The 25,211-nt window shown below is 33.8% G+C and overlaps 2 protein-coding genes across 2 annotated transcripts in view; one reads left to right on the plus strand and one right to left on the minus strand.

The window, feature by feature from the left end:
• Window positions 1–308: 308 nt before the first annotated feature.
• LOC128996286 (uncharacterized) lies at window positions 309–23,559 on the plus strand. The gene is made up of 4 exons (XM_054421498.1): window positions 309–1,033; window positions 6,895–7,145; window positions 9,141–9,349; window positions 23,309–23,559. The coding sequence occupies exons 1-4, from the start codon at window positions 855–857 to the stop codon at window positions 23,453–23,455; spliced, it is 786 nt and encodes a 261-aa protein (XP_054277473.1). The 5' UTR covers window positions 309–854; the 3' UTR covers window positions 23,456–23,559.
• A 76-nt stretch (window positions 23,560–23,635) lies between these two features.
• LOC128996283 (3-ketoacyl-CoA thiolase, mitochondrial-like) overlaps window positions 23,636–25,211 on the minus strand; it is a 37,245-nt gene continuing 35,669 nt past the window's right edge. Inside the window, exon 9 of the mRNA XM_054421497.1 lies at window positions 23,636–25,010. Within this exon, the coding sequence (XP_054277472.1) occupies window positions 24,929–25,010 (82 nt within the window). The 3' untranslated portion in view covers window positions 23,636–24,928. The remainder of the gene's footprint in view (window positions 25,011–25,211) is intronic.

Consider the following 25,211-nt stretch of genomic DNA (forward strand, 5'->3'; position numbering starts at 1 on the left):
GGCTTTGGCGTGGGGAACGGTTAGTACACAAGGGTCCGCGCGCCCAGACAAGCTGCGACAACTGTAAACCATGCGAACGAGCTCATCTTGAAAATGAACGATCTTTTGACATTAAACCACATTAGGACAGGACGACGTCTGTCGGGCCAGCTAGTGTATTATAATGGTTTGCGGTTTGCTCTATTACGCACAGACAATGGTTACTCAAATCTCCACTAGGGTGGTACGGTGTGAGCTTGTAGTTGTCTAGTTGCCCGATTGATAGCAGCACTGTCGTCGTCACTTCTGATAGTGACACTCTGGTGATAACGCAGCCACCTCCGCCGTGTACACTCGTCTAGCGGGCGTCTACCGCTGCGCTGCGCTGCTGTTGCCAGCCGACTACGAGATTGGCCTGATTCCTTATTGAGTTCTCAAGTGGTAGATTGGTTCGCTTCTGGTCAGTACGAGTCAATTGGCAGCGGCTTCTCAATTAAACTGACATTCAACTGTTGTTTGTCGGTTGTAAATTAATTAGGGAACACCACTCAAGTGCGCCTTTGCCAGTCGATTTTTGACCACAGTGATAAAAGTTAGTATAGGGGTTTCAACTGAAATATAATTTATTCATTGGTTAATAAGGGCACATAATTTTTTCTCTACCAGGAAAAACACTAGACTTATTCTTACCAATAATTATCGGGAGTTGATGGTGATTTGTCTATCTCAAACTAATATCTCAAAAGTTTACCGAAAGTTTTAAAATTTAAATATCCTGCGGACGTCTTCGGCGGAAACGTCTATTTGGCGAAATTGAAGAAAATTGCGTCGAAATTGTGCCACCCACTAACTTACTTGAAGTGACTGCAAGTGACATGAGTGGAGTGACGAGTGACTACCCTGAACACCTCAACCCCTTCGACGAGAGCTACGACCCTGCGTGTGCCTCCCCCGTGGCACCCCCCAGGACCAGCGGCAGACACAAGTATAACACATGGAACGCCAGGGAACAGCAGGCGGTCAAGCCTAAAGCTACATTCCTGGAGAAGCCGTGGTAAGTGAAGGTGGTCAATTTGTAGCAACTTCTCGGACCCAAAACAATTAGAACAATAAGTTATATCTAGACTATAATAAATCACTGTCTAATTTAATTTTAATTGATTCGTTTTACCTTCAAGAATGATGCAATAGTTACCCTAAAATAAGTTAAGCTGTACGATATGTCGTTAATCCACTATTTACTATTCCATAGATTATTAGTTTTGGAGCTTAATGAATGATAAAAGGGTCTTGAAGATCAAATCTGGGACTAGGAGTCCCAACTCTAGTCTCCTTTTAATAATAAATACATAGTGGATTTCCGATTTGCTTCTTATAAATAGTTACACTGCGTTATGCTGCACTTAGTGTACGTAGGTATTTTGAGATGAATATGAACAGATTAGGTGTAAAGTGGGGATGATATGTGGCTTTTAATTTTACGAGAGCAAAAGTATGTTACCTACGTTATTGTTAATTGTTGTTGTAAATATGTATTGTATTGTGGCGCAAAACTACGGCTGTCAACTTATTATTGTTTTTTCCATTCGCAGCTTAAGTGGCAGTGTCATCGCAACATTGTTGAGTTTCCTGTAAGAACCTTGTCTATAGTCCGGCCGCTTAGAAAGCGACCTCCTCCAGCATTGGTTTAGCATTAGCGCGCAGGTCGTTTTCTAAGCGGCCGAACTATAATTGGTATTTACACTGTTTGTCTATCAGACGGGCATGGGCGAAACGTCTGGTATTGTAGTGTAATGTGTAAATATAGGTCTGCCAATAATTTGACGCGGCTCTCACGACAAGACCAGTTGTGTAGCCTAGTTATTATTATAATTGTATGGGTTGGCGAGTGGATTTAGTGATCGCCTTCTAATCTGTATGTTGCCGGTTCGATCCCAAACTGAGCCGATTCTCAACCAAGATGCCACTGGTCATTTGGGATCACTCAAATGGCTATCTAAGAGCCGACAGAAAGAGCAATGCTTACAATGGCACACAAAATAATAATATTATTAAACCTTTAAACTTAATTTTGTTAAGAATATTACGAAATATTTTACCTGAAGAGGAGTGCCACTTCTTCTCACGTGGAAAAGAGGTTCTTAGAATTTAGTTCAGTCATAAATGACGTGAGGTCTTTGATAAGAGCTTCGAAAGCTAAAGCTACAGTAGTACAATAGGTACTTATCCCAGTAAGATAAGACTAACCTATTAATGTAGGTATTCAGCAATTCCCCGGAATATGCAAATATAGTTTAAAAGCTACAAGTTATTCTAAATCGACTAGAATCCAAGCCATTTCAATTAGAATTTTTAACGAAACTTGAATTTTCCTTTAACAGGATCTTGCCTATGTATATTATTTTTATCCTAAAATAAGGGATTCCCCAAAAATTTTGGGAAAATCGTTGGAGTAGTTTCTTTTAATCGTATGCACAAACCCTATTCATTTCAAAGTATAGGACGAGTGTGAAAATGATAATGATAGATAATGTTTTATAAATGAGTCGTTGGTTCAAATCCTTTCATCCAAGAGGTCTATTATTAGTACAAGTTAAAGAGCCCCTATATCTTGCATTGTCAAGCTGTGTTGTGATTCAACCAAGACTTTGACATCCTTGAGGTCAATCTTGACGTCGTGGTATGTCACTTTAAAGTTTAAACTACTTCCAAAGAGGACTCTTAAAATTGTAGACCAAAGTTAGGGCATGTACCCTACATAATCCCCTTTCAACATGACATCTCTATCAATGAACTGAAGACAATGAATTCATTTTAGGCCATATATTTCTGCCCGGTATAGGCTCATATGTTGAATGAGTGTATTAGTAAGTTCACTATTATTTACTTTTCGTCTTTTTACACACTAATAAATGTTAGAAACAACACATAATAATTTAGTTAGTGAAATCATGTTTGTCCTATATTGTAATCAAAGAGCCAATGCTCCACTGTAAAATGAGCCCTAAATGTGAGTTGTATTACAGACAATAGACCACCCATGGTATATTCTCTGTGGTTGTATACAGCAAAATAAAAAAATGCACGAAAACGTTTCAAACAGACACCAAAACAAGCTATATTTTACAATAGTATGAGAAGAATTGCAGAGTTAAAAGTTGATGGTATAGGTTAGGAATTCAGCTTTACCAACATTTATGTAAATCATGCCAAATATTTTCTGAAAGCAACCCACAAACAAAAAACTATACAACACATTCAATAGAATACATTACGGTCTAATTTGTACGTCTTTTCCATTATTGTCATAGCTAATAGTAACGTATTGATAATTTATGGAAACGGTAATTGTTTGCAAAATTAATAATAATGTGGTTTTAGCTATGCAAATTGTGTTTTGTATCTTGTTTCACGTTCGTTTAATTATATTGTTCCTTATGTGTGGCACTTCTACAAAGACAATAGAGACAAATGAAAAATAATTTTTTAAAATGGAGTCTGGTGCGTGGTTGATAGTTACTGTAGTTAAAACGCCCAGTTAGTTCCGAACTTTCGTGCAGTGTAGTACTGTATACCTAATGTATTTTTTAAAATACGACCTTACAGAACTATCGTCCTAATGTATCAAATTAAGATGATATAAATACATGTTTTCGTACAACATGTACACCAAATGTTTTGATGATTTTGTAGTAATCAATCACTAAATTAATCCTTAAAGACGTTTGGGAGAAATTTAAAGCTAAATATGTGAATGCAGGGACAGTAAGGGACTAAGGGAGGAATGGGCTGTTGCTATTAAATTTCACACGTTTCTAACTTCAACCTTTACGGGCAGATATTTGTAAATCTAGACCAATTTTTAACATCTAAAGAATTTGTGATTGATTTTCAAATATAATTGTACCTTTAGTGAAGATCATTGGATGATATTGGGATGGTAAGTCAATGAATGACATTTCTTACAGATGGCAGGTAGCCTACTCAAATTAAAAGAAACATCTTTTCATCACGTCCTTATCTTACAGTGATTTGATTTTGTATAGCCGTCACAAAATAACCAATACAATTTTGGCAACTAAAACATTTAAGTTATAAAAACTCACGGAAAACGTTTCCAACATTATTTAATCACCAAATACACAATATGGATCGACTTCACGATAAATCAACCACATCTGGGTGTCTAGCTGCTAAATAAAATCAGCTGATCTCACATGACGTCACCGTTGATTTCAACAATTAGCTAGTTAATAGCTTTGGCTGTGCAGGCTTCTTTATGAAAATAAAGAAGGAAAACCGGTCTGGTTTCGTCAAAGGAAAACTTGAGAAAAGATGGGATTTATAGTGGCACTGTGGCTAATCCCACTTTCGTTTAATATATATGGGACCCAAAATCTATAATAAGCTGCCTTCAACAATGAAAGAAATTGTAAGTAAGTTATTCAATATTATGGTTGTTGATACAATAGTTTTTAGTTTGATGACAAATCACCTGTCAATCTTTGATATAGGGACCGTAATGATAATAAATAAATAAATAAAAACTTAAAACCAATGGCCAAGCTATGTCACAATACAATGCAGGTATCACATTTGATGATTTATTTGTGTAAGTCATAAACCATTTACCAGACACAACAAGATGTATCAAATAGACATCCCTAGTAAAAAAAAATACCAACACATAGTTTCCCATTTATATTAAATATAAAAATTGTCTTGTTTCTTCAACTTCAAAATGGTTCAGACTGCCGTATATAGCCAATAATTATTGTTTTACGACCCAGACTGAGAAGTGAGAATATCAATCAGGAATAAGCTGACTGCTGAAGTCATAGGAGATAAGAGGAGAGATATTTGACTAGCTGAAAGATAACCATATGTTTGAGCGCTCTGTTAATTTTATCACATGGAGTCATAGCTTATCTCCTCAAGGACCCTGTGCTGTAAATGTGCATCATTGCACTCAACCTTTTTATATCGGTGTCAATTTAAACATGACAAATGGCATTTTTGTTCAATGATGCAAGTGGGATGATATTGTTACCACTTTGAGAATTTTCAGGGCTGACATTGCAAAATATATCACAGTTTATTATAAATATATAAATACACCTGTTGTAAACCTGAACAAATTTTCTTGTTTTTGAATTATAAATAAAGAATTTAATCTCAGGACTTGCTCAATGAGTTCTCTGGGGACCTCAAAACAAAAAAGTAAAGAGGTCATCGGACTAGGTATTACCATAACACCTGAGCTTGCCTATATTGGAAATTTGCATAAAGAGAAAGTCTCGGGAGTGAGGCCATAGATTTAAATTTCTGGCTTATATTTTTATAACCCTTGCAGATCAGTTGACGAAAGAGAATGAGAGGGTGTTTTGTTGTTTACTATATTTGTTTATAAAATAGTTACTCAACTTACTGTATTTTAATAGAATATTACATCATTAGTCCCAAAAATAGGTGTTTACCGGACGAGTGTGGTCGTTCCTGTGCGAGACGAAGTCGAGTGCGGGATTACCATACGAGTCTGGTAAATGCAAACATTTTATCTGAAGGTGTCAACATAATGTTACTTAATTTTCATGGTACCAGTGCTATAATATTACATAGTTGTTGTGCTGTTTGTGGTTTTGGGGCGTCCCCTAAGGACCTTTTGGGAATATTTATATTTTGCAGGGCCCACTCATATTTTTTCAATAACATCAAGCTTCCACTGCCAAAAAGCTCTGTCTGATATTTTTATTTTCTGGAGTTCTTCCAACCCAGGGGCAACCAACATTTGTAAAGATTCATTTGAGAGCATTGCAAGGAGCAAATATATTTAAATACAATATTTAAATATATAAAAGTAGTAGGAGGGAGTTGTTTTTATTTTTCTTTACAGTTTTTCTTGTTCGATATTGTAATTGTTGATGTGAGATTCAACAGCTGATATTTGCAATCAAGCCATTGTTTGCAAGGTGAGGTGACCTTTGGTCTAAATCTGTCACATTGCAATCGTGATAAGAGATATCACTAGATTCTTCTACGTGACTGCAGTGTCAATTTCAAATGGCTGTAATTCTATCAAGTCAATTCAATTAATACTGAATTAAATTAATAATTATGTTTATTTGACAGTAGTTTGCCACAGATGCTTATTATTTCTCTTAATAATTTAATGTCAATGATAATAATGAATTAAAACATCAGCCAGCCAACACTTACAAGAACAATAAAAATTAATTTACAAACCTCGGGTGACTCTATGCTGTCTTAAGACCTACTTCCCAAACGTGAGGGAATTTACCAGTACTTGACAAAAAACTGTAGTTAGACCAAATGAGGGGGTGAGGGGTGGCAAAAAGTAGGTCACATTGTTCCTGGTATGTGGTAGTGGTGCAAGGCACTAATGTGCCTAACAATACCGACCAACAATATAAGCAACAAATTTACAATAGATAGCTGGGTAATTGAATGGATATAGTGTTTTAGAAAAATCTGTAGCTTTTTGATATTTTAAAATTGGATCCAGCTGTTCTTGTTAACAAAATGTTTAATTGTATTATCCTGGCCAACGTTACAGCTGATCTCACTCAGTAACAAAACTACACAGATCATCTCACTGCATTCTACACTGAGCCTTCACTTGTATTCGGGTTCAAATACACACAGTTACCTACGTCCTATGTCAATTTACGGTAGCTTTTTGACGGCTCAAAACTGGACCCAGGTGTCTATAGGGTCCCTGACCCAGGTGTCTAGGGTCCCTGACCCAGGTGTCTAGGGTCTCTCTGACCATTGGACTTTGAAAACAATCCTGGCTCAAGGACCAGTTGATCCTAGTCAGTAACAAATCAAGAATCTCAACACTCATCTTCAGTCAGTGTTGAATGGATCTAGTCTAAATCAATACATTATTTTCAGGTCAGCTCTGAACATTTCACCTAAGGGGAAGCTTGTAAGGCGGCTGTCAGTTTTAAAAACGGCAGTGGAGAAATTTGCCACCAAAAAGAAGAAAAGACTGGAACATTCATCATCGTACAGAGAAGCAAGTCTACAACCGAGAAGCAACAGTCTTCATGAGGACTTTAACTATCGCATCATCTCACCAAAACTCAAGGAGAAGATTAGACAACAAGTCTTCTCGAGGTCTATCAGCACTCAAGAGCAAGAGAGTAAGTAGGCTAAACATGACAGGCTGGGTTAGTCTACCTATCTTAAGTCAGAAAATTACTATCTACTTCTTGATACTTAAAAGTAACTTCTGCAAACTAAAATATATTTATTATCTAATCAATGATTATAAATATTTTACATGGAAAATTACTACTTTTAAATCGTAGCGCACTCCAGGCCCGCAGTTTGCATGTGACGTGCTATAGGTGCAAGAGATAATTATTTGCCCCATCCACTCTTCATCGCGGGGAACTGTTCCTTTCCCTTTCGCCCCCCAAAAAAACTTTCAACCTCTGGCATTCCTGGGCCCCAACCCACTCTGTGAATGACTCATGTCACTATGCTCTTTATGAGTAAAAAATACTGAAAACAAGCTGCAGCTGGTACATATAGCTAGGATGTCTACTTCAGTTTTATAAATTGATAACCATAACTGATTAGGTCTGTCAAAACATTTGATAATCCGACTCTTGTAGTATTACTAATGTCTTATTATTTTCTAACTAGGTCTCAACCCTTCAATTGACTAGGGTTTCAGTCTTTCACCTATCAAAAAACGCCTCAGGTGTGTTTTAAAAGACAAAACATGAAAAAATACAGCAAAACAATTACACCTTCAAACAATTAATAAGCTTCTTCTCTCTTGATAAAGTACCAATTAACAATTTTCATTAAACACAAATCACTGAATTTAGATAGACACTGATACTACAAGTATGTATAGAGTTTTGAAAGATTAAAAGCACTCCTAATTCATGTAACCTTGTTAGTTATTGATGAGCTTTAGGCCAGGATTATACTAGGACGCTAGCGTCCGAGAGGCTGGCGTCCGGGACGCTAGCGTCCCACTTCGACCCGATAAATTACGTGATTTGTGTTGGGACGCTAGCCTCTCGGACTGCCATTTTATTTCAATGTTTAGTCACTTTTTGTAACATTAAATAGCATTAGGTTTAACGAGTACCAAGGTTTTATGCTTTAAGGGGGCTAATAAAGTGTGTTTTTTAGTAAAATACTGTATTATTAGCTTAGTATGAAACAAATTGGCCAAGTTTAATCGAAATATATCCATACACAAGCAAATTCCAACACTTAACAACATTTTCTATAAGAATAACATGGCAATTTTAATATACTCTTTTTTAAATTTTCTCCATAACTAATAACAGTACAAAAACACTTAAATATAGGTACTAAATTATTTGTTTTTAAGCTTATTAAAATTATCTAGAGAGAAATTGTGAATTTTTTAGTTTTATGGGTCAAAAATGACAAACCCCCCTTTTTAGCACATAAACCCCGTTTCCAAGGTATATGTTCATGCTGGTTTGCGAACTCATTCAAATTTATCCCACCCTTCACCTTAAAACCAATTTTTTTCAAAATAGAACAAAAGTTACTCCAGTTATCGCGTTTACAGACATATATATATATAATATTCAAATCTATACGAACGGATGGTGTTTTTGGCCTCTGGCGACATCAAAATGAAAAAGTAAATCGGTCCCGGGCCTACGTTTTACCATGCCACCTACGGTAATCATTTCGAGCTTTCGGTGGCTTTTTTAGCATCCGACGCTAGCATCCATAGTATAATCGCCCCCATTTGATTTAATGCCCCGCTAGCGTCCCGGACGCTGGCCTCTCGGACGCCAGCGTCCTAGTATAATACTAGCCTTAGAGGAGTAATAAAAAGATACATTGACTATACCCTTTGAACATAGTGTACTGATGAGATTTTTAAGACCATGACATGATTTTACTACAACCAATAGATATGACTTCAAATGATTCTTGAAATACCTATTGAAATATATTACAAACCCAGATATATAGAATGGCCATTTGACACACATCCCTTATTCTAGAGATTAAATACACACTTTAAAGTGGTGATCCAATTCCAGTAATAAGTCTTCTCTATTCTATCTATCTAAAATCTATTATAATGGATACTTGTCAGTATTCATTTCACCCTTTGGTTTATTTTCCAGCAAAAAGTGCAGACGAAGACAGTCAGTCTCCACAACTCAATGGACGTCTAACTCTTCCGCTGAACTTGGACGTTGAGAACCAAACGAAAGCTGATGATCATTCCCCGACAAGTCCGGAGTCAGAGACTGACGTGAGCGTGCTCGGAGCTCGACCTAAGGCTCGGAAAAAGAGACCTCCACCACCACCTCCGGTAGAAACCTCCAGGCCAGTGAGTTTAGCACGTGCTTGTATTGCTAAAGTTGTACATAAAATTGTTATTTGAAACAGTTATTTGTGTAGCTATAGTTCGGCCGCTTATAAAACGACCTGCGTGCTAATGCTAAACCAATGCTGGAGGAGGTCGTTTTCTAAGCGGCCGACCTATAGTAGGCGAAGTGGAACTTTGCTGCACACGAGGGAAATGTTTACGCATGAGCCGTAGGGGAATGGAGAAGTTTCTCAAGTGCAGCAAAGGCAGTTTGCACTTCTGTTACACATTATATTTCTCCTACAGTTACTATAAATCATCTATATATAAAACCAAAAGTACCCATGAACTTTTGAGAAAACTACAAATCACACACCCATAAACCATATAGGTACTTAAAATGTTTGTCATGACGAGAAACCTTGCGCAAAACTATCAATTATTTCATAAATTGCCCTTTAAGGTCGTAATTCCTTTCTAAAGGGAACTTTTTATATACCTAATGTTAAAAATACTTCAGCTGTACTTATTTGTTTGTTATTCTTTCAATTTATTACCTTACTAGCTGTACCCGCGGGCTTTGCCCCGTTTAACTTCTTAATTTTCAAGATGAGCTCGTTCGCATGGCTCAATCACGTCCTGGTTGAAGTTTGTTCACTACGCTCACACACCTTTAGGTTGGAGCTCCTTCGCTGCGCTCACTTGCCTTCAGGTTAGCTCGTTCGCTACGCTAACTCGCCTCCAGGTTGAAGTTCGTTCGCTACCCTCACTCACCTTTTGGTTGCAAATTAGCTGTTGTCATAAATAAAAAATAAAAAAATAGTGCTGCACTCTGTTGGTAATCCTTGTAACCTTAATGCTATTGAACATCATAGAACAGAACCAACTTGTTTAATTGAAACAGCTGATAAGATTCATTAATTCCTTTTAAATATGAAAAATCATAAGGTTAACATGGGAAACTCCAGAGCCACTGGGGCGGAGCCCGAGAGTCCGATCAGAATAAAAACAACTTAGTTTTCCTATTTAATGCCCAAAGAATCCGTGTACCAAATTTCAGCCTCCTAGGTAAATGGGAAGTGGGAGAATTATAGTGATGAGTGAGTGAGTGTGTCAGTGAGGGCTTTGCCTTTTATAAGTATAGATTAAACTCAGGCGTGATTATTTGTTTGTTTATTTCAGGTTAACTCAACCAATCAATAGTTTTAATAATACTTATGATGTCAAACGGGGTGAAGCCCATGGGTAACAGCTAGTACCTTATGAATAATTAGTCTTTCAAACACTGTATAACACGTTTTTAGGTTAGGTTAAATACAAACATTGAATGAAATGGTAAACGCTGCACCAGCTGATTGTAAGTGTAATATCTTTAAGCATGTAATATCTAAGCATACACGGATTACGTGCATAATAAAAGCACAGTTTTGTGTTGTTTGGTTGGAATACTGGAGTAGATATAATAGGACAATATGACCCCACTTTCGGCGTTTTAGAGGCACTTTTAGGGCACTTTTTATAGGGGAAAAATGAGAAAAAAATGGAAGAGCTTTTTTTGGCCACTTTTTTTAAAGACCCAGCTCTCGACCTATACACCCCTATATAAGTTTTCTACTTTTGTTAATACTAAAAATCACGTCTGGAATATGGCTCATTTTTTGGCCACTTTTTTAAAAGACCTGGATCTCGTCCAATACAAGCCTATATAAATGTTCAAACTCTATTAAAATTTCAAATCCACATCCATTCCCATGTATATTTTCAAAATCATGTGAGGTTTGTGCGTGAACTCGGGCATGCTTATGGCTATGCGTAAACTATGCCTGACTCAAATGAATGACTGTGAGTGTAACCTAATGACCCCAATCAAAACCAATTGTCAACATTCTCTGCCTGTCTGGCGCCAGTCTGTCTGGGGCAGGTTTAGACAATTGCCAAATATGTTTGATTGATTGACCTCAATTATTCAATTGTTCAATTTCAGTTTGTTCAATTTCCATTGTTAAGTTCTAAATTAATTTAGACAATTTTGTGGTATATAAGGGGGGCATTCTACGGAATCATCACTAACTCTTCCACCTGGATCTTCTTGTTATGGTAAGTCTTTGACATCTAAGCTAGACTAATGTAATATGTTGTCGCGTGTCGGGTCATGGGATCAATTGGTGATGTAATTGATGCTTGTAGGCTACTCATACTCTGTATTTCTTTTAACTTAGGAGTGTAGCTAATTTCCCGAGTCCATTTTTAAACACTTAGCCGAATTGAGTCACTAAGGAACTTATAAAAATGTATATAAATCTATTTTTAAACACTTAGAGTATTTTGAACAGTCACTAAGGAACTTAAAATGTATATAAGTCTATTTTAAAAAACTTAGCCAAATTCACTCATGAGGGGGACTTTGAGTCAAAAGTTTGCACAAGTTATTATTTAAAAACTTAGCCAAACTTCACGCACTGGGGAACTTTGAGTCAAAATGTGTACAAGTTATTATTAAAAAACTTAGCCGAATTATACTCACTATATAATTTTGTCAAGTCCCTTTTAACATAGGTAACATAGTCTTCTCTATAACTAACACTCACTCTGTATATATGTAGACTCAGTATTCTGAATTGCTAAAAAGTATTTTTATTTAAGATTTTGGATTTAGTTTTGATTTAGAAAATTACAATTGCCAAATCTTATTGTATTAAATTGTTTTGAATATTAAAATTTAAAATTTTGATTTAAATTATTATTTCCCATTAATTGAAATGTCTAAAATGTAATTTCCACCATATAGAACATGCTAACTTAGTTTTTTTAGTTACATGTCAACTGTGTGCTGCTTCTCTATCCAAAAAAGTAACTTATTTTGTTATTACTATTTTTAAGTGAGTCAAAAATATATACAAGTTATTTTTTAAAACTTAGCCAAATTCACTCACGGGGGAACTTTGAGTCAAAAGTTTGTACACGTTATTTTTTTAAAACTTAGCCAAATTTACTCACGGGGGGAACTTTGAGTCAAAAGTGTGCACAAGTTATTATTTAAAAACTTAGCCAAACTCACTCACGGGGGGACTTTGAGTCAAAAGTGTGCACAAGTTATTATTTAAAAACATAGCCAAATTTTATGCACCGGGGGACTTTGAGTCTAAAGTGTGTACAAGTTATTATTTAAAAACTTAGCTGAATTATACTATATAATTTTGTCAAGTCCCCTTTAAAATAGGTAACACTCACTCTGTATATATGTAGACTCAGCAATCTGAATTGCTAAAAAGTATTTTTTATTTAAGATTTTGGATTTAGTTTTGATTTAGAAAATTACAATTGCCAAATCTTATTGTATGAAATTGTTTTGAATATTAAAATATAAAATTCTAATTCAAATTATTATTTCTCATTAATAGAAATTGTCAAAATGTAATTTCTACTATATAGAAGATGCCAACCTATTTTTTAATTACATATATAAAAATGAAGACTACATGTCAACATTGTTTTGCATCGCTCTCCAAAAAAAGCAACCTGATTCGCCACTACAAGGTAATACATAAAATGAAGGTGAAACTGTGCAAAGTTTGTGATATAATCTGTGATAATAACATGGCTCTAAAATCTCATATATTACAAACTCATAAGACTTGTAATTTCTGTAAAAGAAATGTTGTTGGTCATTTTAAAAGACACATCAATTCTTGTAACAAATGTCCATATACAATGATTAAATTTGTTGGTGAATCGATTAAAACTGAACTTAAAAGTACTCTTCAGTCTTGTCCTCTACCGATAAAATGGACTTTAGTAAGGAGAATCAAATTTATAAAATATACAATAGATCAAAATGGAAAATTAGTTAATGAGAAAGAATGTATTGCAGATTTTAGAAGCCTTACTACCTTAACCATTGAGAAGAGAGATTTAAAGCCTCAAATTGAAAATGCTCTTTTAAAGATTGATGCTTCCATACACAAATATCAAGCCGAAGGCAGTGGATGGATTTATGACCATACTAAATATTGGCAGTTGCACGTTTACAAGTATAAGCCCCTAACTCCAAAGTCATATATCCCCACACCAAAAAGTATTAAATTGACAAAAGCAGTTTTAAATATAAAGAATGCTGATAATAAATGCTTCCTTTGGTCAATTTTAGCAGCTTTACATCCAAGGAATGCTAAACATGCTGAAAGGGTATCGAAATATGCACCCTATGAAAATCAGTTAAATATGACAAACATAAAGTATCCTGTTAAAATATCTGATATAGATAAATTTGAAAGACAAAATAATATAAGTGTTAATGTATTTGGAGTTGAAGACCAAAAATTTATATATCCATTAAGAAGAACCAAACTGAATAGTAATGCTCACATAGATCTATTATTATTACTACAAGGTCGTAAATCACATTACTGTTTAATTCGTGATTTTGATAGGTTAATGCTACGGTCTACGAAACAAGACCACAAGAAGTATTTTTGCAAGTTTTGTTTACAACATTTTTACACCAAAGATAAATTAGAATGTCATATAACATATTGTAAGAACTTTGATGCACAAAGAGTGGAAATGTCTAAACAAGATACATTACAATTTAAAAATTATAAATATCAACTTAAAGCCCCATTTGTGATTTATGCTGATTTTGAGTGCTTTATAAACTCCAATATACATATTCCATCGGGATTTGCATTTGTCGTAGTAAAAGATTCTAAGATTATTTCTGAAGAGTTATATAGTGGTGCAAATGTTATGGATGTGTTTTTTGAAAGATTATTTGAGACTTATGATTTTATTAAAAGTCAAATGGCGATATATATTCCCCTTGTAATGACTCCTGAGCAAGAGGCATCTTTCCAAAACTCAACACATTGTCATATTTGTGAAAAGCCTCTATATTTTGATAGGGTACGAGAACATTGTCATTCAAATGGCCAATACCGTGGAGCTGCCCATAATGATTGTAATTTAAACTATAAAGTAACAAAGAAAATACCAGTATTCTTCCATAACTTGAAAAATTACGATGGACATTTAATAATGCAACACTTGGGAAAATATAATCGTAAATTAAATTGCATAGCCAAAGATATGGAAAAGTACATTTCATTCTCTGTTGATGATTTAGTATTTTTAGATTCCTATAACTTTCTGTCCCTTCCATTATACAAATTAGCTTCCAATTTAAATACATTTAGATTCATAGACAATCCACTACTACAACGTAAAGGCGTATTTCCTTATGAATACATGACAGGACCAGATAAGTTTGCAGAGTCTCTACCTCCAATTGAAAATTTTTACAGTACTTTAACTAAAGAACATATCTCTCCCATCGAATATGAACATGCAAAACATATCTGGACCCATTTTAATATACATAATTTACAAGAATATCATGATTTATATCTTAAAACAGATGTATTGCTACTGGCTGATGTGTTTGAGACATTTAGAGACCTGTGTTTAAAGGATTACAAACTTGACCCCGTACACATGTATTCACTTCCAGGACTAACATGGGAAGCCTGTCTTAGAATGACTGGCATAAAATTACAATTATTTCAAGATATTGACATGCATTTGTTCATAGAAAGTGCAATCAGAGGAGGAGTCAGTATGATTTCCACACGTTACGCTAAAGCCAATAATAGATATATGGGTGAACATTATGACCCCAAACAAGAGAGTGTGTATTTAGTATATTTAGATTGTAACTCGCTATACTCCACAGCTATGTGTGAGACACTACCCGTGGATGGATTTCGTTGGACGAATGAGATAGACTACAAAATATACAAAAACAATCAAAATGATGAGTTTGGATACATTTTAGAAGTTGATTTAAAATATGATAAAAGCTTACATGATTTACATAATGACTATCCATTAGCACCTGAGAAAATGAATGGCAAATTAATACCTAATTTAAATGACAAAACTAAATATATTTTACATTATAAAGCATTACAAAAATATGAAGAATTGGGTTTGATTGTTACAAAATACCATAGAATTTTAAAATTTAGACAGTCTAAATGGCTTGCGCCCTATATTAATTTTAATATTGAAAAACGCAAATGTGCTAAAAATGATTTTGAAAAAGACTTTTACAAATTGTTAAATAATAGTCTCTTTGGTCGAACAATTATGAACCAACGCAAGTTTCGTGATATATATCTCAAGGATGAGTCACTATTAACTAAATATGTCACTAATCCAAGGTTCGACTGTAGCAAAAAGTTCGATAACAATTTACATGCTATACATTTAAATAAATTAGTTGTAAAGTTTAATAAGCCGATATATTTAGGAATGACCATTTTAGATATCAGTAAAGTAATAATGTATGATTTCCACTATAATTATATGTCAAAATTTAAGAACAAAAGATTTCTTATGACAGATACAGATTCTTTAATGTATTCTATAGTTACAGAGGACTTTTACAAGGAAATAGAATGTGACTTGCACTTTTTTGATACCTCTGGATATAGTAAAGACCATTTCTTATACTCTGATAAAAATAAAAAAGTCACTGGCAAGTTTAAAGACGAATTAGATGGTCATATTATGTATGAATATTGTGGTTTAAGACCAAAGTTATATTCTTATATTCCTCTAAAATGGTTATATGAAGAAGACAAGCAAGCTTTAGAGGTCAAAAAAGCTAAAGGAGCTGATGGTGCTACAGTTAAACATCTCCTCAGACATCAACATTATTTAAACTGTCTTGCAACTGGGCAAGATTATTATGAGAATGTGACAAGAATTAAATCTACAAATCATCATCTTCAAACCTTAACTATGAATAAGAAAGTACTATCGTTTGACGATGACAAGAGGTTTATTCTGGAAGATGGCATCAATACTCTTGCGCTTGGTCATTATAAAATTGATCAAACATAAATCTATATTTGCCATTATTCTTTGACCTTTCTTTGTCTATTACAAAAAAGCCATATTTAGTTTTATCCCAACATTGATGACAGAGATTTCTAAATTGGTTAAATGAAAAGTCATTACCAACATGATTGTTATATACATGTTTTAAATTTAAATCATCTTGTTTAAATAATATTAGGAAATTTACATTATCACGTAAATGTTTATGTACTTTGCTGTAAGATTGACACAAGTAAAAACAGTTAATATTTTTATGTCGACCCATTGAAAAAAATTGTGTAATATTTTGACTATTTATGTCATCAAATACAACAACTGACTGTGATTTTACATCATTTGGTGTGATTTCACAGTCAGTAAACGTGTGTAATTTCACTTCATCACACAAACTAAATATTTCAATTATTTTTTTATATTTTTCTTGTTCTAAAGATTTAGATATTAAATATAAGTTTGTAAATTTTAATCCTTCCTTTTTCACAATTAAATTGTAAATTACAACCGTCTTCCCACTTCCACTTGGACCACAAATAACACATCGAATATTGGTAGGAAATAGACCCAACTTCTTTGGTATATTTTCCTTAGTATGTACTATTTTAAATTTATGTTTTTGTTGAATAAAAGACATTTTTTATATAATAAAAATGGTGAAAAATAATAAGAAAACATGTAAAAAGGGCAAAGGTTTATTCTTAAAGCCTTACAGGGGTCGAGGGTTATTGAATACTCTTATAAATAATCTTCCATTTCCACTTCACATACCATCATATCGGTACTGTGGACCTGGAACGAATATACGTCAAAATTTAGCCAAAAATGTACCTCCAAAAAATAAGCTAGACTCTTATTGTAAAGAGCATGACATATTCTACATGAATAATCCCGATACCGCTGCTCGGAACAAAGCAGACATGAGATTAGCAGACTTAGCTTGGACTAGAGTAACGGCAAATGACGCAAATCTTGCTGAAAGAGCTGCAGCTTATGCGGTGACAAATTTGATGAAGGCAAAAGCAAAAATGGGAATGGGATTAAAATTTAATAAAAAAGATGGACAACTACCAGCTGTTAGAGGCCGCAAAAGACGTGCCTCACTTCCGGGGGGTGTACCTAAAAAACGAGCTAAAAAATCTAACACCAAAAGTAAAAGAGTGCGGAATAGTTAATTTAGACAGTTCATCCGGCACACATTGGACAGCATATCGTAAAAATAAAGATATTGTAATTTATTTTGACCCATTTGGAATCCAACCTCCAAAAGAAGTAATTAAATATTTTGAGGGACATAAAATATTCTATACAACCGATCAAATACAAGATTTAAATAGTTCTATTTGTGGAATTTTATGTTTATCATTCATAAAAAATTTTTGTTTATAAAAATGGATTCATTTACTATAACATTTTCGGGTACAGAGCCAGAGCTAAAGTCAGTGTTCTTTCCTCCCATAGAATTAAATGATGATTATGTAATTGGATTAGTAGATTTTCAAAGTTATAATTCTATATTTAATGTAAAAAAACCACTTAATACTTTAACATATTACAAAGTAGAGAAAAAAACATTACCAAAGGGAGAGATCTTAGTTGATGATTTAAACCAGTTATTAGATGGTAAACTTAAAGTTATAATACATAAGAATGGAGAAGCATTAATTAATACTAAAGTCAAACTTTTATTCAAAGGGCTTATTCCAAAATTAAATCAACTTAAAGGCAACAAATTAACCATTGAAGAAGGTGATGATGTTTTCTATTATGACCACAAAGCTCCAGTTACAATAGAAATTTCTGAAGGAACATATGAGGTGGTTGAGCTTGCAAAGGAAATTCAAAAGCAAATCCCAGACTTTTTCCTTACAGCTAATAATAAAACTATGAAAGCGACATTACTTTCTAGCCACGTGTTTGATTTTACAAAACCATGTTTAGGGTCTGTTTTATTGGGATTTAAAGGTGTTTCTACTCCTGGTGTTCAGTTTGAATCTACAAATAAAATAAACATTAATAATGTAAATGTGATTAGAGTAAAATGTAATATTGCAAACGGGTCCTATTTAAACGGAAACAAATCACACACCATACATAGCTTTTATCCAGAAGCTCCTCCTGGCTACAAAATTATTGAAGTTCCAAGAAATATTATATATTTTCCTGTAAATAAGAGAAGTTTAGATGTTGTCAGTATTACATTTGCCGATCAGCATGACAAGGCAATTGACTTTAATGGAGAAGAAACTACAATTACTTGTCATATAAAAAAGATATGAGAATTTATAAGAATTTATCTATAAGTGTACAAAATGCTAGGTTCCTACGATCAATAGGACTAAAGTTAAAATTTTCTATTAATAAAAATGGAAGATTTTCTAGACGTTACAGGGAAATCCCAATTCGACGATAGTGTGGTTAAAATTACAAATCACTCCTATGTTCCCCACAACACTTTGGCAATAAATAATTCCGATGAAATTCGAATATGTATTAATAATCAAGATTTGCTAACTCTCCCGTGTAGGAGTTATCTGTATATTAAGGGAGAAATTGAAAATCATGATAAAGGTCATTTTATAAATAATGCATTTGCATTCTTATTTGATGAAATTAGATATGAAGTCGCAGGTAAAGAAATAGACATTGTAAGAAACCCAGGAATTTCTAGTCTTATGAAAATATTGAGCTCTTACAATAAAACTACTAAATTGTCAAATGTGGCATTTGATTCTGACACGAATTTAAAAGAGTTCCATAAAAGTGGCAAGTTTAGTACTTGTTTGCCATTAGAACTGTTAATGGGTGTATTTGAGGATTTTAATAAGGTATTAGTAAATGTCAAACAAGAATTGGTGTTAAAAAGATCCAAAAATGATTTGAATTGTATATTAACAACCACTAGTGCTCCAGCCAGTGGTACTGCTGATATGATTCCTAAAATTACACTTAACTCAATTCAATGGGTGATGCCACATGTAATACCATCAGATGGGGAGAAGTTACAATTACAAAAGATGTTACTGCAAAATAAAAATTTGCAAATTGCATTTAGAAGCTTAGAGTTGCATGAACTTCCATCATATCCCAATACTACAAGACATACATGGTCAGTAAAGACATCTTCAAGTTTGGAGAAGCCTAGGTATATTATATTTGGTTTCCAAACAGCTAGGGATAATAGTGCACGAAAAAGAACTGATGAATTTGATCACTGTAAGTTAAAAAATCTCAAAGTATTTCTAAACTCTGAATATTATCCTTATAGTGATTTAAATCTCGACTTTGAAAATGGAGATGTCTCTAAAGCTTATGAGATGTTTATGAGGTTTAGAGAGACTTACTATAATACTATCCCAGATCCTATGATTAGTAGGGCTGAGTTTATGAAGAAATATCCACTAATTGTAATAGACTGTTCTAGACAGAACGAAACAGTGAAGGAAGGAATTGTTGATATTAAATTAGAGATTGAAACTGCAGAAAATGTGCCAGCAAATACATCTGCATATTGTTTGATAATACATGATAAAGTGTTTGAGTACAATCCTTTGTCAAATGAGATAAATAAAATGTAAATAAAAGATGAAAAACATTCAACAAGAATTGGTTGACTCTGCAAATCAAATACGAGAGAAATATAGAGCTTTAAAACGTGGCAAGTTTCTAGAGGCTGAAGAGAGGTTCCAAACATTCCAACCTTTAATAGAGCCATTACAAGAATTAAAAAAAATCGCCAAAACAGAGAGGCCTCGAATGGAGATTCTCCCAATGACTCCATCTAGAATACCAATAATACCAAGATTACAACCATTACAACAATCTACTCCACAGAAATTAGATTTTGGTCTTTTAGCATCAGACTATTTAGGAAATTACCTCAGTAAAAGTAGTATGACAGACACTACATATGGTATTAGACGAGAAGCAAATAAATTTTTTATTGGAAATAAGGAAGTTGATATTGCCAATGATGATGTTACAATTGCAAATAAAACCTACAAGGGGACAAAAGGTTTGTGGCAATTGTTAACTTTAAAAGAACCTGAGGATTATACTCCGGCTGATTTGCAAAATTATAAAGAAATTTTGGAAGCTACAAATGGACATTTAAAGAGTTACAAAGATGGTGCACCAATTTCAAGCAATAGACATACTAAATATCTTAATATAATTAAACCTCTTTTTAAATCTGTTGGTGAAGGTTTGAGACAAGTGACTGGTAAGAAAATAGACTATATTTATTGGGATGATCCTAATGAGCTTGTAGATAGGTTAAGACTTCTTTGGCTAAGTCGCCAAGCCGGTAACTCAGGAGTGGATAATGAAATAGATTCCATTATTGAGGAATTGAGAGAAAGTGGAATTATTTATTAAATAAAAATATGTTTATAGATAAATTTTATCGTTTATATAATCCATATAATAAGCCTGCAGAACCCAGGGCTAGTAGTGAACCTACTTTAAATTTACAAGACGATAGTTGGAATGGTTTAAACCGTAAACTTGGTAATGTTAAAGATGGGGAGTTTGTAGATGATGTATCAACTTTGGGACAGACATTAACTAGAAAAGGTGATGTCTTCTTACAAGGTAAAACTAAATATGAGTTTTTAGAATCCAAGAATAAAAATTGGAATGCTAAAAAACGGAAAATTACTAATGTGGAAAAGGGTGAAAGTTTAGATGATGTGCCCACTTTACAACAGACTTTAATACGAACAGTTGGTGGTACATTTGTACAAGACAATAATAATTATGAATTTTTAGAATCAGAGAATGGTATTTGGAATGCTAAGAAACGGAAAATTACTAATGTGGAAAAGGGTGAAAGTTTAGATGATGTGCCCACTTTACAACAGACTTTAATACGAAAAGAAGATGGTAAATTTGTACAAGACAATAATAATTATGAATTTTTAGAATCAGAGAATGGTGTTTGGAATGCGAAGAAACAGAAAATTAGTAATTTGATGGAAGGTACAGATAGTAAAGATGCTGTGAATGTTTCACAAGTTCCAAAAATGGAAGCAGGCTATTGGAGTTTTAATAGTAAAAGGTTAGTACGTGTTAAACCTGCCATTGATGACACTGACTGTGTTATAAAAGAACAGACTATAACTTTTGATAAAAAAGAAAAATGTTGGGATGCCAAAAAACAATTCATAAGAAATCTACCAGAGGGGGAACATTTGGATGATATTTGTCTAATGTCACAATCTATGCATTATGATGGATCAAAATTTGTATATGGAGAAAAAAAATTTAATTTGATGGAATATAATCCTGATTTATTAGTTGCTGACCCCACATCTTTGAGTGGATTTAAGTATATAGATAATAGACCATATATACCAGAAAACTATGTATTTAAAAGAATGGAAGATAATCTATTGATTGGGGCTAATGGTGATGTATTTAGAGTTACAGGAAAGGATGATGTTATAAAAAATGAATGAAATTGCATACGAACTTCATAAACCTGCAAGAAAGAATTTCATTAGAAGGTCTTTCAAAGTATTAGGTATAAATGAAACCGTACAAATAGATTTAATTGATATGCAAAACTATGCTAGAGAAAATTCTGGCAATAAATATATTTTAACTTTAATAGATACATTTTCTAAAAAAGCTTATGCTGCTCCACTAAAGAATAAGACAGGGTTAGTGGTTACAGAAGCCATTAAAACCATTCTACCAAAGGGGGTTAAAAACATTCAATCTGACAATGGAAAAGAATTTTTTAATCAATATTTTAGCAAACTAATGAAAAAATTAAATATTAATCACTATCACACATTTTCTACAACTAAGGCTGCAATTGTGGAGAGGTTTCAGAGAACTTTAAAGAATTGGTTATATAGGGAATTTAGTGCTCAGGGGAGTTATAAATGGTTGGATTTACTTCCAAAGTTAATTCGAAAATATAATAATAAAGTGCATAGATCTATAGGAATGAAGCCTAACCAAGTAAATGTTAAGAATAGTAAATATGTACATGAGAGGTTGACTTCTAAAGTAGAGCAAGTTAAAAAGCCAAGATATAAGGTAGGTGATAGCGTAAGGATTTCCAAGTATAAACATGTTTTTAGTAAAGGTTATACTCCAAATTGGACAGGGGAACTATTTACAATAGCAGAAGTTAAGAATACAAAGCCTGTGACTTATATCTTGAAAGATGAAAATGGCAATATAATCAGGGGAGGCTTCTATACAGAGGAGTTGTTAAAGACCAAGTATAAGGACATGTATTTGGTAGAGAAGATAATTAGGAAAAAAGGTGATTCGTTGTATGTCAAATGGCTTGGGTTCCCAAGTAGCCAGAACTCATGGATTTCCACTAAGGATGTCCAAGGGAGCACGTCATAAGCCAAACGCACAAACCTCACATGATTTTGAAAATATACATGGGAATGGATGTGGATTTGAAATTTTAATAGAGTTTGAACATTTATATAGGCTTGTATTGGACGAGATCCAGGTCTTTTAAAAAAGTGGCCAAAAAATGAGCCATATTCCAGACGTAATTTTTAGTATTAACAAAAGTAGAAAATTTATATAGGGGTGTATAGGTCGAGAGCTGGGTCTTTAAAAAAAGTGGCCAAAAAAAGCTCTTCCATTTTTTTCTCATTTTTCCCCTATAAAAAGTGCCCTAAAAGTGCCTCTAAAACGCCGAAAGTGGGGTCATATTGTCCTATTATATCTACTTACTGGTCTGGAACAGAGTAAAAATTGTGCGACAAAGTAAAATGTGTGTGCAAAGTAAGTAAATGGAGCAATTAGCAGCTTTCTCATCAAGATTGAAAGAAAAAAAGGAAAAATCAGTACAATTAAAGGAAGCACACTTTGTCGGGTGACTGTAGGAAATAGAATATTACTAGCCCAGTAAGTTGTGTTTTTACGTGCGAGCATGACAAAAACACGTGGTATGGCAATATGGTAAAAAATGAAAATACAGTAATATTGTCGGAAATTTGGCCCCATAAATATTTAGCACACTGCTCTATAGCCCAGTCAGCCTATATACAAGGTTGGGCCTGAATGTTTCTTGTCTCGTACAAATTAATATGACAATTTGTCTATTAGGATGCAACCAATGGCCTGGAGAGATCAGATGACGGTCATTCAGCCAATAGCAGCATTACTCACGACTTAGAAAAAGACGCCTTAACAGACGACGACATCTCCTTTGTGGAACTGGACAAGCTTAATAAGAGTGACAAACACTTCTAGAGCTGAAAGTAATAAAAAGTAGTTGCCAGAAACTACCCTTACTTTGAGAGAATATGCTGTATGCAGTCACAAATGTATTAAGAGTAAAATGTTATTTAAGTTAATTGCTTTTCGTTATTCATACCACACGTTCTTTGTAGGGCAGATTGCTTGGATCACTTGTAGGTTATTGAAACAATATTTTGTTTATGCAATTTTAATTTTCAATATAACTTTAATGATTAATATTTTTAGTAAAATTTTGACATGAGGTTAATATTTTTAAATAAAACCTTTGACTATTCAATAGTCAAAGATAAAACTTTTAGACTGCTTGATTAGTAAGAAACATCAGAATAAAAAGTTACTACAAAATGGGAACTATGATTCCTTAAAATAGGAAATCATGTAAATTTGTGAGCCCTTTAGATACATAGCACAAATAAGTTAATATATATTGTATGAAAATATGATTTAATATCAATTCAATAGTCATGCATATGTATAAATATTTTGATTGAATTGTGCTTAAGTATAAAATCTATATAAAAATAACAATCTGGCACCACAAGAAAGAAAGCACTCTAGCCAAGGTCATAGAGAATAGTTATTTGTGCAACTAGTGAGAAAAGTGAGCAATTGACTCACTCGAGAGAAATTCTTACTCACGAGCCGTAGGCGAGTGAGGAATGGTTTCTCGAGTGAGGCAATTGTACTTTGAACTCGAGTTGCGACATTATACTTTTCCTACAGTTACCATAAAACAAATAAATTGGTGAAGAAACATAACCTATTTTTACACAGAAGTGAACTTTTAATATAACATTTAATGTGAAGTGACAAATACAACAGTACAACAGCTGACCAGCTGATTTACAACCAGTGCTGCCAACGTATTTCGCGCGCATACGATGCTGCCTGCATGTTACGCGCTCACTATTTCGTGCCTTCACATTGCAAATCTGGAGTGAGACAAAGTAATTAGAGTGAGACAATGTTAACATTGTCTCACTGATGAGCGAATTGGCCACTTTGCTTTCTCAAATCAGTGAGAGAACATGTACATTGTTAGGTAACTGTACGAAATAGTACTTATTTAAATATCAATAATTGTCATGTTAGGGACTGAGTAAAGTTTGATAAATATTCAGCGCAAATATTAAGAGGTGAGTGTTTGGTTCACGACCGATAGGCACTTTGTAGCCTAAGTACTATTAAATAATTTTGTATATTTATAAATATGTAAATTTCTTAAAGATTTTCTTTTTATCATATTTTTACTTAGTGGATCTACTTAAAAAGTAACTAGGCACCAATTAGTTGTGCAAGAAGTATTCAGGTCTACAAAATATCCATCTCACATATCTCGAAGGCTTACTGAGGTAGAGTGCTTTCTTAGCTTTTATCATTGACATTTAATACTTAACAATAAGGCTTATAACGATACAACAATGATAAATTCATCAGTCTTGTCCAGTATGTGGTATGATATTTTTAGACAGCTTCCAGGAGCAAAGCAATACCCTGACCTCCGCCAATACAAGCCGAGCCCACTCCCAGCTTGAGCTTCTTCCGCCTGCAACATTCGTTTAAATGTTTAGTAATGTAACGTGAACTCAATGTTAAGTAATGTGAACTCAATGTTAAGTAATGTGAACTCAATGTTTAGTAAACCTATTTTGTTACACATAGATTTCAGAGGAGAGGTAGAGTGTACAAAATGCAAGGCTAACAGAATACATTGACCACAAGTAAAAATATAACACAGTAGTCTCGC

The sequence above is a fragment of the Macrosteles quadrilineatus genome, unplaced genomic scaffold, assembly GCF_028750875.1.
Source record: "Macrosteles quadrilineatus isolate MER2022 unplaced genomic scaffold, UCM_ALF_1.0 Scaffold_6__1_contigs__length_79288215, whole genome shotgun sequence".
Classification (NCBI taxonomy): Eukaryota; Metazoa; Arthropoda; class Insecta; order Hemiptera; family Cicadellidae; genus Macrosteles; species Macrosteles quadrilineatus.